This window comes from Harpegnathos saltator, unplaced genomic scaffold (assembly GCF_003227715.2).
Source record: "Harpegnathos saltator strain DR-91 unplaced genomic scaffold, Hsal_v8.6 scaffold604, whole genome shotgun sequence".
Taxonomy (NCBI): Eukaryota; Metazoa; Arthropoda; class Insecta; order Hymenoptera; family Formicidae; genus Harpegnathos; species Harpegnathos saltator.
Window position 1 is genome coordinate 1,261,102 of NW_020230432.1, and position 16,853 is coordinate 1,277,954.

General features: G+C 47.9%; 2 protein-coding genes across 2 annotated transcripts in view; both read left to right on the top strand.

The window, feature by feature from the left end:
- The window catches only part of hh (hedgehog signaling protein), a 44,139-nt gene extending 34,631 nt beyond the window's left edge, over positions 1-9,508 (top strand). Inside the window, exons 2-3 of the mRNA XM_011141343.3 lie at positions 4,936-5,197; positions 7,272-9,508. Coding sequence (XP_011139645.1) covers positions 4,936-5,197; positions 7,272-8,014 — 1,005 coding nt within the window. The 3' untranslated portion in view covers positions 8,015-9,508. The remainder of the gene's footprint in view (positions 1-4,935; positions 5,198-7,271) is intronic.
- A 652-nt stretch (positions 9,509-10,160) lies between these two features.
- LOC105183332 (short transient receptor potential channel 4) lies at positions 10,161-16,734 on the top strand. Its single transcript, XM_019841455.1, has 7 exons — positions 10,161-10,208; positions 10,342-10,479; positions 13,866-14,248; positions 15,502-15,697; positions 15,819-15,995; positions 16,273-16,543; positions 16,625-16,734. Exons 1-7 carry the CDS (start codon positions 10,161-10,163, stop codon positions 16,732-16,734), a joined length of 1,323 nt encoding a protein of 440 aa, XP_019697014.1.
- The last annotated feature ends 119 nt before the right edge of the window (positions 16,735-16,853 follow it).

The following is a 16,853-nucleotide window of genomic DNA, read 5'->3' on the forward strand; positions in this document are numbered from 1 at the left end:
AAAGACAGAAGAGAGAGGGGAGATAGAGCAACGAGCACGTTGAAACAAGAAGATTGGAATAAAAGGTTGGCCTGGCCGCGAGAAGGTAAAGCCGGTGAGGACCGGAGGTGGAGAAGGACCGAAGGAGAAACCGGCGGGGGCGGGGCCCCGTCTGCGGATGCTGGTATGGAGCCCAGTCCTCCTTCACCATCTTCCTTCATCTCGGACCCAACCCCCTTTCGAGGCAATACGTGGCCCATCTTCGGCTTCTCTGCTGCTCCCGCCGTTTCTTCTACTTCAACGTGCTTCTCCTCTTCATCTTCCTCCTCCTCCTCCTCCTCCACCGTCTCCTTCTTCTTCACCTCCTCGTCGTCGTCGTCGTCGTCGTCGTCGTCGTCGTCGTCGTCGTCGTCTTCGTCGTCGTCGTCTTCGTCGTCGTCATCGTCATCGTCGTCGTCGTCGTCGTCGTTGTCGTCCTTTTCCTTTGCTCTTTCTCTCTTCCTCCTCCTTGACCTCCTCACCCTTGGCGTCTCCGACTGTTCGGCAACACTCCGACGTCGTTTGTCTCGGCGTCCCGCTCCTTTGTTCTCCGACGATGGCTCGACAATTTCGTGAACGTTATCCGCGATTTAACGAGCCGTAACAGGCAGCGCGAGGGCAATTAGTACCGCGGCGAACGGGGAAATTAATATCGCTCGCTTTAATGTCGCTACGTTGATTATACACCGTGTCGGTAGACGCACGCGAACCAAGTCGCGAACGCGCGAGAGTTAACACGGCCTCGCCGAACGGGGCGTTCGTGCGATAAGATACGAAATATGTAAACGAGGTGTAAGCGACAAGCGCGCACCGTAATTAGCGGCTATCGGGGCGAATGATGAAGGAGAGATAAAATAACGTGGAGTGAAATAACACAGGATACAACGTCCTGCGTCGCGTTCTAACGCGCTACCCATCATTCGCTGCGACTGGTTTCTCGGCTACCGGCTGTCCGCTTCTCGATGACGTATACTCGCGTAATTCCCGAGAATTTTATTTTTATGTCGACTATATGTTCCTTCTTGTGACAACAGTCGTCCTGGTCGATCATGATCAACCCTGTAAACGAACTCGAGCACGAAGATTTGCCAAGTGAGGAAATTCCCGCGTTGCGTCCACGCTCGACGCGCGAAGGAGATACAGACGTGTCTGGTCAGACAAGGGAAACCTTCCAAGAACATCGAATTGTCCTCTTTGAAAAGCATTTATATCGCACGAATTCCGTTAAGAGATATTTGTTCCTCGTCTTCCAGATGCTTTTCGCGAGAAACCAAGTTTGTCCTGCGTTGTATCTCGGAAAATCCTGACTTTCTCACCGCCGAGATATCACCGATTTCTCTCTCGGTCAGATCGGAAGCCGACCATCGAGAACGATGCTTCGAGTGAGGATGCCGCCCTCTCCCCCCAGCTCGAACGATTTCCGAGAAACTATCATTTTTACACTTCCTACAGAAGTGAATCAATGCAATTCCATTAAGTCTATTTGTGTGCTCCGAGCTGAAACTGCGGCTTCCCCTTCGCCTTTCGCACGAGAACACTCGCGTTTTGTTTCCTTGGTGAGATTTCGCGCATACGTACGAACTCTCCCGCATTTGGAGACTTCCTTCGATTTCTGCCGTGGATTCTCGACTCTCGCGTAACCACCCTCGTCTCCCCCTCTCCCTCCCTCCCCGCCCGTGCCTCCCTTCTTATCCCTAATGCATTACGGACCGGGCCATTTTTCACCTGAAATGGATTTTCATAAGACCCGACATTCTCTCGGCTTTGGCTAACCGCGCGCGCGCGCGCGCGCACTCTTTCTCATTCTTTCATATCCTCCATCTCTTCAAGTCCGCCAAAATGTTTGTAAATAGATGTAAAGTCTGGGAGGGGCTCAGGGGGTACCCCGCTGTGCGAACAAGGCTCCCCATAGCGCACTACGGCCGATATATCTCTCGGGCCCTTCACCATTCTTCCCTCTCTTTATATGAGACTCCTTCGGGGCTTTTATACCTCCCCCTCCTCCGCCTTCCGCCTCCTCCTCTTTCTCTCCTCCTTGACTCCATCGTCATTCTCATCCTCTATTACCTCGGTTCTCATCATGCATCGCGCAGCCCCGCGAACGCTACGCCCGAAAGCCGAAGGCGCATGGGAAAATTTCGACGATCCCGCGGCTCCGGTCCTCCTCCTCGTGCGAAGGACGACACGCGTCTACACTTAACGATCCCGGCGCGATCGAGATAATTGGACCGTTTCGTTATTGCGTTGGGAAAATCCTCGTGGATTCCTGATTCTTACTGACCAGTTTGCGCGAAAGGTGTTCGCCCATTGTTGTGTTTAACGAAGTCGGAGCGGTACGGAACACAAAAAGATGAGCCGACAGTCGAAGCACCTTGTTCCAATCTCCAGAGGACGATACATTCTTAGGCTGCTGCTCCGCCTCCTCCTCCTCCTCCTCCTCCTCCTCTTTCTCCTAAACGTAGCGCGGCAGCGGCGATTCTCCGCTTTCACCCGACCGGAAGCGGCGGCCGAGCTGACCGCCGATGGCCGGTGATGTTGCGGTGACCGGGAACCAACAGTCACGGGGCTATAAATTTCGCGAAACGTATCGCGCACGAGGGAATTAAGGCCGCCTATTGAGAGACCTGGTCTAAGCTTCGGCTTCGGCTTCGGCTTCTCTCGGTTATGGCCCGTTCGCAGGAGGTTTCATTCAGAGCGATCCCGGTTCATCGCCGCGGGGACCTTAATGGAAATTCATCCGACAGCGGATGGGCGTGCGATTCTCGCTTGTCGCAATCGCTTGCACGTGGCCGCTGAAGGTTTTCACCGGCGAGGATGACCGGGACCGCGAGACGACCGAGCGAGCGAGTGAGCGAGCAAGGTAAAAGGGGCACGAGGAGGAGGAGGAAGAGGAGGAGGAAGAAGAAGAAGAAGACGGCGACGAAGAGGAAGAGGAGGAGGAGGAGGAGGAGGAGGAGGAGAAGGAGAAAGACGAGAAGGGAGAAGAGATGGGACCGGTCCCCCGAGGGCCGTCGTCTGCAGTCAATAGGGTCTAATTGCCGCAAGGAGAGCTGCAAATTCGTGGATATTGTTAGCCCCCGTTTCGTTGTCGGTTAGCGTCCAGCGGGTCTCATTGTGGCCGCGGACCGCGCGAGCCGCTTCGTGGTCAGTTGCGCGCCGCCATTGAGGAGACCCCGTGGGTACGAGAAAAGGGGTGAGACAGCACGGGAGTCCCGAGTGTTACGAATTTCGCAGCGGCAATTCGCGGCGGTATTGGCTGACCGGTCCGGCAGCAGCGGCGTGTTCTTTCGTAATCGACCAGCAACGACGACGACGATGACGATGACGTCGCGCGGCGGCTTCTCCCCTTCGCAAAAGTCGAGCGGACCCGTCTCGAAAATTACCCTCTTCCGCGCGTTTGGCCGGGAATAAAAAGAACAAAAAGGAGCCGACCGACCGGCCGATCACTTCGGCGCGATTCACGCCTAAAGAGTGCGATCCGCGTCCGGTCATCCGCGCGATACGGCCCTGCGTGGGCGATTGCCCTCCTTGTTCGAGAATCGATTTGAACGCGGACCCCGGACGCCTCGAATACCCTTCGACAATGCCGCGGGCCCGCTCAATGGAAGCTCCCTCGCGTTTGCCTTCTTGCGCCCTCGATACGCCGCGTTCCAGATTAAGGCCCGGCTTTACACGGCTCCGCGCGCAGCCGGGCCCCGTCTGCCTGACAAGGGATACTCGCGAACCCGGAAATTCGGAAATTTTAATGAAACTTTGCATTTATGTAGGTAGGGTAAATAAATGAATGCCAAAGTGTTCAGTACATGAAAACGATTACGTACGGAAAACGTTTCTGAAGAGAGGAACCACTCCTCGTATATGAGTGGGGCTGGCTTTCAGCTTCTCTTGCTATATCTCATCAACTATCAATGTTTCACGCCTTTCTGGCCCGTTTCTGGCAGCAAGTAAAAATGTCTAAATTACACGCAAGGTTTCGTTAAGATAAGGATTTCTCGTTCTGCAAGATTTCTGTGTGAACCATCACCGAAATCGGAGCTTCGTTGCTCCGGAGAAAACGTTACTGATTCACTCCCGACTGGCCGATCCGACCGATTATCTGCGTCGTCCAGTGCAGGTAGACAACGAGAGAGAAAATTGGCTTCGACCGGACAAGAAGAGAGCAGATCGAAGATCGACGTGACCGAATGCGATCCTTGACATCGGCTGTATTTATACTCCTGTTTGCCCGCTGATTCGCCACGCACTAGGCCCATTTAAAGTCTCCTAAAGATCCTGGGCCCGATCTCGTGACCACGGTCGAAACTCGCATTCGTTTCCCTCACTGTGGTCTCACACGCACTACCTGACACCACCGATCACGAGGTGGTGCCTCTTTTTCCGCGCACACCCGCGTGAAATCGCTGGCTGAATTCTCCGGGTCAGACCTGTCTTCGCGCGATTTTCCAGACACGAGGGAAATCGCATTAGGCGGAACTTTCCGGGAAAGAGGGCAGCGATGTCCATCACCCAATGGCAAGGAGAATCAACTTAACTCTAAACTCGCCGAGATGTCTAACTGAGCTCGCTTGGAAATAATTATGAAGTTTGATCGAAGGATATTCGTAAATATAGACCACGTGCATGCGTAAATACGGTTTCAATATTCGATAAAAGAAATCGAACGTAGCTTAATATATTGAAGATTTTAAGCATACATTTTTGAAAGTTTTTGAGAGAAAATTGGCTGGAACGAAATTTCGTAAATTTGAACAATCCCCGATATAGAAAGCGCCTACTGCCTACTGCTGGCAGATTATGAAGTTACCTCTTCTCAATTTTTAACACGCACTTTAATCATATTTCATTTATATACCGCTCTTCATCTATTATATCGTATCATTAGCAGCCCAATGACCCAGAACTTACGCTATGTTACAGAGATGCAAAGAGAAGCTGAACAGTCTCGCGCTCTCGGTGATGAATCAATGGTCGGGGGTGAAGCTGAGGGTAACCGAGGGTTGGGATGAAGAGGGTAAGCACGCGACGGATTCGCTACACTACGAAGGACGAGCCGTCGACGTGACGACGAGCGATCGGGACCGCTCGAAATACGGAATGCTGGCAAGGCTTGCAGTGGAAGCTGGTTTCGACTGGGTCTATTACGAGTCCAGGTCACACATTCACTGCTCCGTTAAATCCGGTTAGTACCTTCCGTTCTCTGCGTTCATACGCGCACGATGCACCGCTGAACAAACGCGAGAGAGAGAGAGAGAGAGAGAGAGAGAGAGAGAGCGCGGGCAAATTTACACCGTGGTAGATGTGTCGTTACATCGAAATGTCGAATCGCGCGATAAGAAAAATTCGCCAGGTCACCATTCGCCGCCATTCACGAGTGAGAAACGGAAACGGATAAATGTCGCGAGTTCGAACAGGTAAAAACCACGAGCTCACGCGTCGTTCGTCAGAGTCAAATCGATCGATGAAAAAATCCGTGGGTGAAAATAGACGCGATGAGATTTCCGGTAAGATCGAAAGTAGATTAATGCAGAATAATGTTCGGTCGAGTGGAGTCGCTCCGAACTGCACGGAGATTGCTGTTGAACGACTGTCGGAAGTCGACAGTCAATTCGCGGGCCGCATGCAGATTTTAATCGCGCCGCGCGTTCATTTCTCGTTAATACCCGCATAAAGACCGATTACAACGCGCGCCAATAAAAACGAGCGTATAAACTACCGAGCGGCAGTTGTAACGATGTCGTTTAATGTAATAAAGATGCTGTAGTCGGTGCAGTACGTCGTTTAATGGAACAAGGATACTAAAGTCTCACGCTGTTCTTGGTTACGAGTGACAGAGAGTGACTTAACGCCTCGGCCGCGCGTGTCATCCGCGGCAAGTGCGACGCGACAGCGATGTTAAAATCACTTAACGTCGCGTAATCTGGTCGGATTGTGATTTATCAGCGGAGACAGTGTGGTTTTAACGCGGCTGATATGAATTTTACGCGCGTCGGACGCTGTTAACGCGCGCACGCGCCCGCGCGAAATTAACTCCGTGAACGAAAATTCGATCATCGTATCATCGAATGCACGTCATCGTGTCTACTCGCCTCGTGAAAATTGCCGTCGCTTCCTGGCAAATTGCGGATGCCTATTTTACCGACGTACATAGATAGTAGATCACGCGATGGTAACGCGTAGAGAGCAGCATCGAGCAAAAACCGAAGCTCACCGAGCTCGAAGAAATTACACGCGAGTCCAGTTAATCCAATATTTTTGTCTCCACGCACGTAGAATGTTTCGGGAAATTAAATCCTGACTGCGACTGTGTGACGACAAAAAAGGAAGATTGTTCCGCGTCGCTCTCCTCCTCGGTCATTCGAATGAATTACTTGCAACATTTTATATACGTTCTTGTGTCTACGTGGTAAGAAGCAAAATTGTGGTCTTCTTATTTGTGTCGTTCCTGAAAGAGGGCACGATATGTCGCACAAAGTGGAGGAGACTCTAACCGCGAAGAACTTGTTGCATCTATCGATCTCGACGCGCCGCGTTTCTCGCTTCGGCGTATATACCTGCACTCAAGCAATCAGCGGTCCGTGCTCGTTCCAAGCTACGGTCGGCTCTCGAATTTCAAAATAAATGCCAATAAATCGCGCCGTGTCTGTCGCGCCGAATTAAAACCGAGCATAAGAATCGGCGTGAAATCGATACTCAGTCGAAGTTGCTCCGAGCGAAGGGCGAACAATGGGGTGAACAGGGGGTTAACCGTAGCGCGAGACAAGCGCCAGCGAATGCGATCCACGCGTATCGTGACTTTAATACTCCGGCAATTTTCACCGCGATTGCGTTAATCGGCTTAAGCGTTAATCGGTGCCGAGGCGAGAGCGCGCCCCCGAAATGGCGATACCTGCGACTGCCACTCTGCATTATACTGTCGCAAGCGGAGAAAATAAATCGCATCAAACACCTAGAAGAAGCGAAAACGAAAGTTGAAAATGTTCCTCAAATTTGTACACGTCTCTGTTTTGTTTTTCCTTAGTGCCACCATTTATAATTATGGGGGAATTACGAAATATAATAAAATATGATGAAAATATCACAATTCCTCACAATACACTTCAACGTTTCGCCTCGCATTTCTCTTCTATGATATTTAGAATTGAAGAAGCATGCAAGAGGCATTAACGAATATTAGTCTTACCTTCGCGAGTCTTCGACTTCGAGCTGCATCGCTGCAAGAGCTTTTTCTCACCTCTTCCATCTTCTGCTTTCAGACGCGTCCTCAATAGGCAAGGCCGGCGGCTGTTTCCCCGGTAAGAGTCTGGTGAGAACAGAAGATGGCGCTACAAAGAGGCTGGAGGAAGTGCAGCTCGGTGAGCGCATCGCCGCCCTCGATTCTTATGGGAACGTCGTGTACAGCGAAGTGATCGCCTTCCTGGACCGTTCGCCGTTCGAGAGGAGGCAGTTCATCCGTCTGACGACCGAGTCTGGCCGGGTGCTCACTTTGACACCGGCGCATCTGGTGCCGGTGGAGGATCGAGCGTCCGTGTTCGCCGCCAAGGTACAAGCAGGTGACAGGATTCTCGTGAGCGCCAGCACGACGAGCAAGTTGGAGGACCAGGTGGAGGGCCAAGTGAAGAGCGATCTACGATGGGATACCGTAGTGGAGGCGAAGCTGGTCCTCGAGGAGGGCGTATTCGCTCCGCTGACGACGGAGGGTACGCTGCTGGTGAACGACGTGGTGGCGTCTTGCTACGCCGTGGTCGACAGCCAGTCGGTGGCACATTACGCCTTCCTGCCTCTGAGGATCTGGCATAGCATGGTGTCCTTCTTCGTGCAGAGGCCAACCGAGGCTCCACGGTATCCCGAAGTAAGGCAGCACGCCGCGATTGGGATCTCGTTGAACCAAACCTCCAGCTCGACGACGATCCCGACGCAGGACGGCGTCCACTGGTACGCATCGTTGCTCTACTCGCTCTCCAGCTACGTGCTGCCGTCGAAGATGTTGTACGACTGAAATCTCGCGGTCGGCAAGGTAAGGCGAGGTGAGGGCAGCGAACGAGTGTTGTGACCAAGTGCCGAATGGATCCTCCAAGACACAGGCTCGAGTGTTCGCGTACCGAGGACTACTTTCTTCCTGACGCCGGAGCGTCGAGACTTTAGTGCTGATTAATCGCCGAGATAACTTGCATCGAAGCTCTCATAAGTTTCTTTCTTATGTTGCGTCGTGAGCCCACACAGTGATTGCGCGCGTGTTGCCGAAAACGGTGGACGCCTGAATCATGAAGGTCATAGAACTGAACGCGCGGAAGAGAAACATCGTCGTAGACGAGAGACATCAGTTGGCCAGTGACCCATCCGTGTTCACCGAGTGTAACGTGTAGTATAATTGACTAGTAGGACGGCGGAGGAACAATGGAGGGTGAAAACGCTTGAGGGAGAATCGGAGCTTTTCTCTCGTTATGTGTACTGTAGTGTACAATATAAACGTCTCTTTTTTTCTGTTCCTCACGAAAGCGCTCGCGAACCACGTCTCGTGCGATGAGTCCGTGCCCAAAGTGCCTGAAGAGATCGCGTTGTGTTCTGAAAAACACATGGAATAATATTCTATAATAATGTAATATTATTACCGACTCTTTCTTGTCGAAGTGTCGTCTCTGTCGTTTTTAAATTACATCGTTTGTGTTACATATCCGCCGTCGCTTAGATTACGTAAGGGAAACTTTCACTTCTAAATTTCAAGATTAATCGCACGCGCGCGCTGTTAAATTCTTCCGCGAGTTTACGAAATTCTCGAACTACAACGTAAAGCAGTATCGCAAAGCAGTATGAAGTGCGACGAAGCGGAGAAAGAGACTTATGTTTACTCTTGGAGAATCTTGAAGAACACAACGCGAGATCAAATTAATATTTTTCCTCGTAATTACTCACTCGTATTGTGAATCAAGCTGTTCGCGTTGCGCGCTCTCTCGATGTCGGCCCGATAAATTTCAGATACAGATCCGTTCAACGAGCTTTCACGAAATGGAGATTATTGTATATAGTCCACGTTCTTTCGGTTCTTCTCCCTCGTCGTCTAACGCGACGAGAGAAGTGTACGTAACCTACTGCGTTTTCTTCGTCCATTAACACATTTTTTGTATGCATTATATATATGTATGTATTTAACGTTACACACATACCTAAAACTATGAGGTCTATCTGTTTAGCTGCTCTCTTTAGCGCTTTAAATGAGAGAAGCGCATGTTTGAGATCTAAGCATCGAGAGAGAAAGATGAAAGAATCGAGATGCAGGAAGTGCAGCCGAAACGAGCCAACTTCACGGATACACACCTGTCGCTATCGGTCGTGACAGCAACTATCTCGGATATCTTTTCGCTGTATAGTAATGTTAGATCATATCGCATCACTGTCATCGTGTCACGATTCTGACGACGTCGTTTACAATCGACGCGACAAGAATTAATTATTTTAATAATGTAAGAACTATCTTTCTGACGCCTAAGTTATCCTCAAGATCTATATTATATATTATTATATTATTATAATGTATTATTATATTGTAGTAATTATATTATTATTTCAATTATTATTATTATTATTATTATTATTATATTATTTGTATGTAGAACGCACAAACAAATTATAAATTATGTATATATTTACCTCCGCCCGAAAATTAAATTACATCATTAAACGAAGAACGCGCCGCGTCTTATTTTTCCTCCCTATTATAGACGCCACTTACTTAGATGAATCAATTAAAATTATGACGAGTTAACAAGTTTAAATAAACGAGATCCACTACTGCTTAAAAATGGATTGCAGGATTATCTACTTCGGAAGAATGAAAATTAGTTGAAAATAAGTTGACAAGTTGAAGACCTCGAATAAACGAAATCAGCTGTCGTATAAAAGTTCCACAAGTCACTTAAATCAAAACTTTCACGGAGGCAACTTCACTTCTATGCCGCGCCAATAGATCGAAACAAAATAGATTTGACGTAAAAAGTATCTTCGATTCGTTTCTTTAAGATTGTCTCGAAGGATCGCGCGACTAAACGCCTCGACTTACCGAGATGTCTGATGCATATCTCAAACAGAGAACTCATTTTGTTTAACGTTCGTGAAGACGATCGTTTGCAATCGAGCTGTCACACGCGATGGCGGATAACAACGCGATAGCTGGAACGGAGGACGAACTCGAAGACGTAAGTCCTTTTTCCACAAAGAGTACATCGGCGGGATTACACTCTGCACGCGGAGTAACCGCGTCAGAAATTGAAAATATGATATCCGACGCACTCTATCTCGAGGTGTACTAAAAGGTTATTTTTATTACAGTATCCCAGCGTGACATTTCCGCTGTTGCAAGAACTCGAGAAAAAATTCTTCGAAATCGTTGCCGACGGAAATATCACCGAAGTGCGATTATTCCTGAACGAGCATCCAGATTTCAATATTAACGTCATAAATTTTCAAGTAAGTATTATGTAAAATCACAAGATCATAAAACCTTCCGCGCGCGATCTCGCGAGGAACGTGACGCGAAATATTTATAACATTAAAGGAAGCAAGATACAGAGTTTATCGTACCCGAGCAGCCAAGGGAAGAGAAGAGAGAAAGTAGAAAAATTGTTCGCGCCAGGCGGAAAGCGCGTAAATCCATTTCGCAGTCCGCAATTAACGTCGAATTAATTGCGGTGTTTCCGACGAAACGACAACGACGACGACGATAACGACGGGCGCCGGCTAGCATATAAATTAACTTTTCAATTTACGATTTCACGTCGGATAATCGCGACAACGCCGACGACGATGACGTGCGCCATTAGCGATCCAGGAACGCTAAATTACACCGCGACGAAATGCATTTTCCATACGTCACCGCGTCCGGTGGATTCGTCCGTTTCCTATCTGATTCATCGGACGACTCGCAGTCGCGCGAACGGTGCGCTTTAAAGTGGACCCTTAAACAGCTCGTAAAGATTCCCGAATTTATCTTCCATCGCGCCGGCTCCCCGTGATTTAACCGTAAGAGCCCGCACCACTACTTACGTGGATTCACCGAAATCACGAGCAGAGCAGAGGCGGCAGCAACGGCAGCGACAGCAGGTCGAAAGAAGATACGCTCCCACCTTCTCGGTGTCCGCGTCACTTTTGTCAACCCTTCCTTTGAAATCGCGGCTGATGATTTATGTGAGAGACGCCACGCTATTCTTAGGCTCGCGCTGTGTTTTTAGGTGTTCTCGTCGAGGGGCAAAGGGGAGTCGCAGAAGATAGGGTGCGCAGACATGGCGAGAGACAAGCGCGGTACTGTGATCCAATAGATTCAATAGATTGTATCTGCAGGCTGGAAGGAAAAGGGAAAAACTGACCAAATTTATAATTTGACGCGGTGAGCTCGGTCGTAGCGGAAGCTCCGGTTGAAAAAAAGAAAATCAAACATTTTTTTACGCGCATGAATATTTTACGAACATTCGATGTTTTCGATACACGTTTCCTCATGCCGAAAAATCGAGTGTCTGTCTCATCGTCAAGTTATAAATTTCAGACCTTTCGAACTTTCTTTGCCCTCGAGCTGCAGATGGGCTAACGGGTGACGTTGCGTAACTCCCGACGTGTAAAGCATTAATGCGTCCTCCGATGCGAATTGAGAAACGTTTTAATGTGTCCCAGTGAACCCGCTCGCGATTTATCTCGCGTAAGAAACGGCAGAACGAAACGAGCACAACCGGGGAGAAGGAGCCGGAGAGAGAATGAGGGCGACGCAAAGTCCAGTTATCTCAGATCTTCACCCCGTGCTGGAACACGTACCCCCCGTGGAATGTCCCGCTCCCTCCACTCCCTGCATCCACTCTCGGCCGGCTCTCCCGTAGTTGTAACCGTCTTCTTCGTTAGCTCGCGGTGTCCTCTTCCCTTTCGAGGTTCCCGAAAAGCAGCCAAACCCTCGTTTGACTTTGAGACCGAAATGCCGATGCGGCGCACACGAGTAGATAGAAAAAGAGAGAGAGAGAGAGAGAGAGAGAAAGAGAGAGAGAGAAAGAGAGAGAGAGAGAGAAAGGAAGGAAGAAAGAAAGAGAAAGAGAAAAGAAGAGCGAAGGAGGAAGGCATAGAGAAAGAAGAAGAAGCTGCTTGCCTCCGTGTATCTCCGGCCATATTTCAGACCGTCTTTTTACAAGACAATGGTTTCAGCCGAGGCCCGATAAAAATTATTCAAATGACCTGGCCCGCTGTAAATTCCATACGGGAATGCACTCGCCGTCGCGCGAGCTCCTCCACGCTTCACCGTGCGCCTTCTGGGACGCGACCCGCCGCCGATGATGACGCATCCTTGCGTTGCTCATTCATTAAACACCTTACGCGCTCGCTGCCAAATAACCTGCCTGTCATTCCCGTCGCTAATTAAATTTCCGAACGATTCAACGGAATTCGATAGATCCCGAAGAAATTCGAAACTGTAATAAAAGTTCGATATCGACGTGTGTAATTTATACGAGAGATCGAAAGTCGACAGTTGCCCTTTACACTCGGGGTCGATGCTTGTTAGCGGCGAAAGCGTTGAGTCAGCATTCGCGCCGCTATTTCGCAACGTGCTCACCGCAAGTAAAAAGAGAAAAAAAAGCGAAATTCTCGAACGACAAATAGATAGCTAGTTGGGCGGAAAATCAGGGCGAGTCATGCGAGACGTTAAGGGCGACAGCTGCCGATTGTCAAGGGACTTCGTCGAGAGAGAAAGAGAAGGAGAAGAGAGAGAGAGAGAGAGAGAAAGAGAGAGAGAGGGAGAGAGAAAGAGAGAGGAAGGGGGAGAGAAGGGCTTTTTACCGAACATATATCACGAGGTGTTATTGTCGTGCGCGGCGTGTGGATGTACACGAATGCTCCGGGGGTCCGGTCGAAAAGCCAGAATATCACGGAATATTGTGACTGGTGCCGACGGCAACAATAGTGCCGGTCCATTGTCGGGGCCCGCCTCTGTAAACGCGCCGCAGATGGGCGACAAACGTCGTCGTCCTATTCTTCCTACAAAGAGGGACACGACCGAAAAAAAAGGGAGCCGATAGTGCTCCGAAAGTCGAATTCATTCTCTCTCTCTCTCTCTCTCTCTCTCTCTCTCTCTCCCTCCCTCCCTCCCTCCCCTCCCTCCCTCCCTCCCTCTTTCTCTTTCTTTCTCTCTTCTCCTCTCACTCCTCCGAATAAGGAAAAGAAGGAGAAAGAAGAAGAGATCCCGCACGGTCCCGTCTCTCGACGGAGAAAGAGAACATTCCGGAAAAGTCTAAGAATTTTTCAATTCGACCAACGCGTTATCTTCCCGACCGAATAGCTGTCTTCTCGTTTTGTCTTCACTCACGTGGTGCACGAGAGAGATGGAATGATAGGAAAGTGCTAGGAACCTCGTGTTACATAATCCAAGATCGCCCACATCTCCCTGGAGAGGTGCAGGTATCGTACAGCTGTCGTAAAATTCCAATATGAATTCCAAATGACACGATCGACAATTCCTTTAAGGTTCGCTAAAAAATTCCTCAGCATTCCTCGCTAATGTAAGATACGCTCCGTATTAATATCCCGTGTCCCAGTTGGCGCAACTCTCGACTCTTCATGCGCAACGCGCAATCCTCCGACGCGAGAACTTTCTTCAGTGCTTTAACTCCGTCTCGGAGGCGTTGAGAAATATGTGTAAGACCGTGCGTAGTCTTTGGAGACTCGTTTCTCTCGTCCCTTGAAATATCTTAGCTTGATTTTCCAGTCGCCACGAAAGCTGATTACGCTGCTGTCGAGCTGCAACACTCTTCTTCGCGATTCACTTCTTTAACGCGAACTCCTCGTGTCACTCGCGTGTCACTAATTCAACGTTTCATTTTCAGGGTGTTAGCGCGCTCAATATCGCCGTGAACGAGAGAAATATACCGATGGTGGAGTACCTCTTGTCTCTGCCGGAAATCGATCCGGGCGATGCGCATCTACACGCAATCAGGAATAATCAAATACGGGTCACCATGATGATACTGGACAAGCTGAATGAATTGACGCCCGGCTTCGAATACGCCGGCATCACTCACAGCCCCGATTTCCCAGATGATACAACCCCTCTCGCCGTCGCGGCGCAATATGGACACTTCGAGATGATTGATATGCTCAGATTCCGACGTCACATCCTATATAAGCCTCATCCTCCTAGCTGCAATTGCGAAGAAACGTGCAAGTACGACGACGCTCACGCGACGAATACGAAACGTATCCTTCCAAAGTAATACTTGAGAGCTTTTAACCCTTTAACGCCTACTGATAACTATAGTTACCAGAAACGCATGTAAGAATCCATAACTTAATCAAAAAAGGAGATATTTTCGTTTTCTTTCCACCACTGTAAAGATAAATTCTTCTTCTAAAAAATGGTATATAGATTGTATGTAGATTCGTTTAGTCTGTTTTTAGCTCAGTTTCAATAATATGTTTTGTCAAATTCCAAGTAGACATAGTTAGCATTATTACTGACATCTAGAAGTGCACTATAAATGAATAGATTAGTATCTGTTATAATTTTATACATTTGGAAGCTTTCTCAAATGCAAAATGTGAAATTAAAAGAATACGGAAATTCAAAATGGCGAATCCAATATGGTGGACACGAAAATCAAGAAATCAATCTATTTTCGTGAAATCTGGTTTTTTATGCGGCGAAAAATGAAGAGACGATTGACTATCTAAATGGTGATCTATAAGATATTCTTCTGAAATAGTAAGCTTGACGCTCTGAATGATAAACTTCACTCACAAATATAGTAAAGTTTCAGCTGAAAAATGTCAAGCTGTCTATCAGAGTTATGTCGTATAGATTACCCTTCATTTTTCTCTGTATAGGTTGCTCATTTCGTATATGCTTTTAGGATCCAAGTCATATTTACCAATAAACAAAAAACGAACGATAAAAGAACCAAACTAATGAAAGCAACAAACGGAAAGCGGAAACTTGATGTACTCATTTATTCAGAAGTAAACGATTGGTGCTGATTTTCCGTGTAATTGTTTTACAGTTTTTCCATCTGGATAACCATCTCTGAGTGTGTCCATATTTATCATTTTTATCGTTATATTTACAAAAAAATACAAATTTATTCGTTCAAAAGTAGACTATTACTTTATATTTTACTTTACATTACTTTACATTGGAAAGGTAGTTTTTCGTAGATATAAAATTCTGATATTTTCTTTTGGTTATCGCTACTTATAGTCTCAGTTCAAAAAACTCAAATTTTATTTTTAAAATACTTATAAAAAAGTCGGGCGTTAAAGGGTTAATATACTTAGCAATTTGAAAAAGAAATTAGATGTCACTCACTTAATGTTGAATGAAAGAAAAATTTCTTTTTCAAAAATTCATAGACGAAGCTCTCGAACACTTGTCGAAGATTTTTTTTTAATCGTCAATGATAATCAAGTTGCGGTTTAAGACGCTATGGTCGAGAAATTTGTGTCCATTTTCTTGTTGCATCGTCGCAGACCGGAAAGGGAAAAGGGCGATATCCTGACCATGGAGAAAATGCGATTGTTTATGTACAGAGCGGTATCGAACCCGGCCTATATTTGTCAAACCGAGGAAGATCCGATTCTGAAGGCTTTCGAATTATCCGCCGAGCTTAGCAGGGAAGCGACGTTCGATAAAGAATTTTATCCCGACTATAAAGCGCTGTCCAAAGTTAGTGAGATCTTGCTGTTCACGAAAACCACACGGCGACCGCCATTGCAAAATCGTTCCTAGTTGATTATTAGCGATAAGAGGAGCAAGTAGACTAACGGCTCACTGTTTTGCGATAAAGGAGGTGTCTCAATTCGCTACAGACTTGATCGGATGCGCTCGTAAAGTCGATGAGGTCGAGTGTATCTTAAAACGAAACGTCGGTTTCGGTCGTGCCTCCAGCTTCGTGTACCCGCGACTCCTGTTAGCTTTGGATTATGAGCAAAAAACCTTCGTGGCTCACCCGAACGTACAGCAGGTATAACGATAAAACACTCTTGAGAAAAATCAAATGGATCATATGATGGATGGATTATATGATCGTATGAAATGAAATAAATATTAGAGCTGATCTGTAACCGATCACATTTATGATTCAGTACTTTCGTGTCTCGAAAAATAATATGTTTCTCTCTTCACAGACTTGCGTAATCTTCAGCTCTTATCATACACAGAATTAATCGTCTGTTAAATTAATATCGCAAAGACTATGGTGATTTCCGCAAAAAACAAGCTTGCGCGTTGTCTCCTTTTAGTTGGTCGAGAGCACGTGGATCGGCAGCTGGCACGAATGGAAGGTTCGCAGCATGTGGCTGAAGTGCTTGTCGGTGATCCCGCAGGTCGGTATGCTACCGTTTATAGCATTCGTCATGATGGTCGCGCCAAACTCGAAGCGAGCCAAATTCTTCGAAATCCCAGTGAACAAATTCCTCTCTTCGGTGGCAAATTATTTGATATTCCTTACGTTCGTGTTCCTGCAGTCGCACAGCGACAAGACCGAGCAGCTTCGCGGACCGCCCAATACCGGTGAGCGCTTCTCATTCATTCCTCCCTTCCCCTCTCCCGACGAATTAGAATCCGATAATTCAAGTCAGCTTGTCTCCTCAGGATTCGAATGGATCCTCGTCATTTACGTCGTGTCATATATAATCGCGCTCATTCGACTGTGCATCGTGGACGGGCCGGCCAGGTGTTTCAGGACACGTAGAAATTGGTGAGATCCTAATTTGCATTTGATCGGTCGTTACAGTTCGTGACAGCGTTACTTACCACGAATAATTCACGTTGTGTATCGTGTGTATCGTTGTGTATCATGCTACGACACAGGTACGAGCTT

Coding starts and splice junctions, on each gene's coding strand:
- LOC105183332 (XM_019841455.1), top strand. CDS start 10,161: ATGGCGGATAACAACGCGATAGCTGGAACGGAGGACGAACTCGAAGAC. Junction 14,249..15,501: donor ACGAAACGTATCCTTCCAAA/GTAATACTTGAG, acceptor GCATCGTCGCAG/ACCGGAAAGGGAAAAGGGCG. Junction 15,996..16,272: donor CTCACCCGAACGTACAGCAG/GTATAACGATAA, acceptor GTCTCCTTTTAG/TTGGTCGAGAGCACGTGGAT.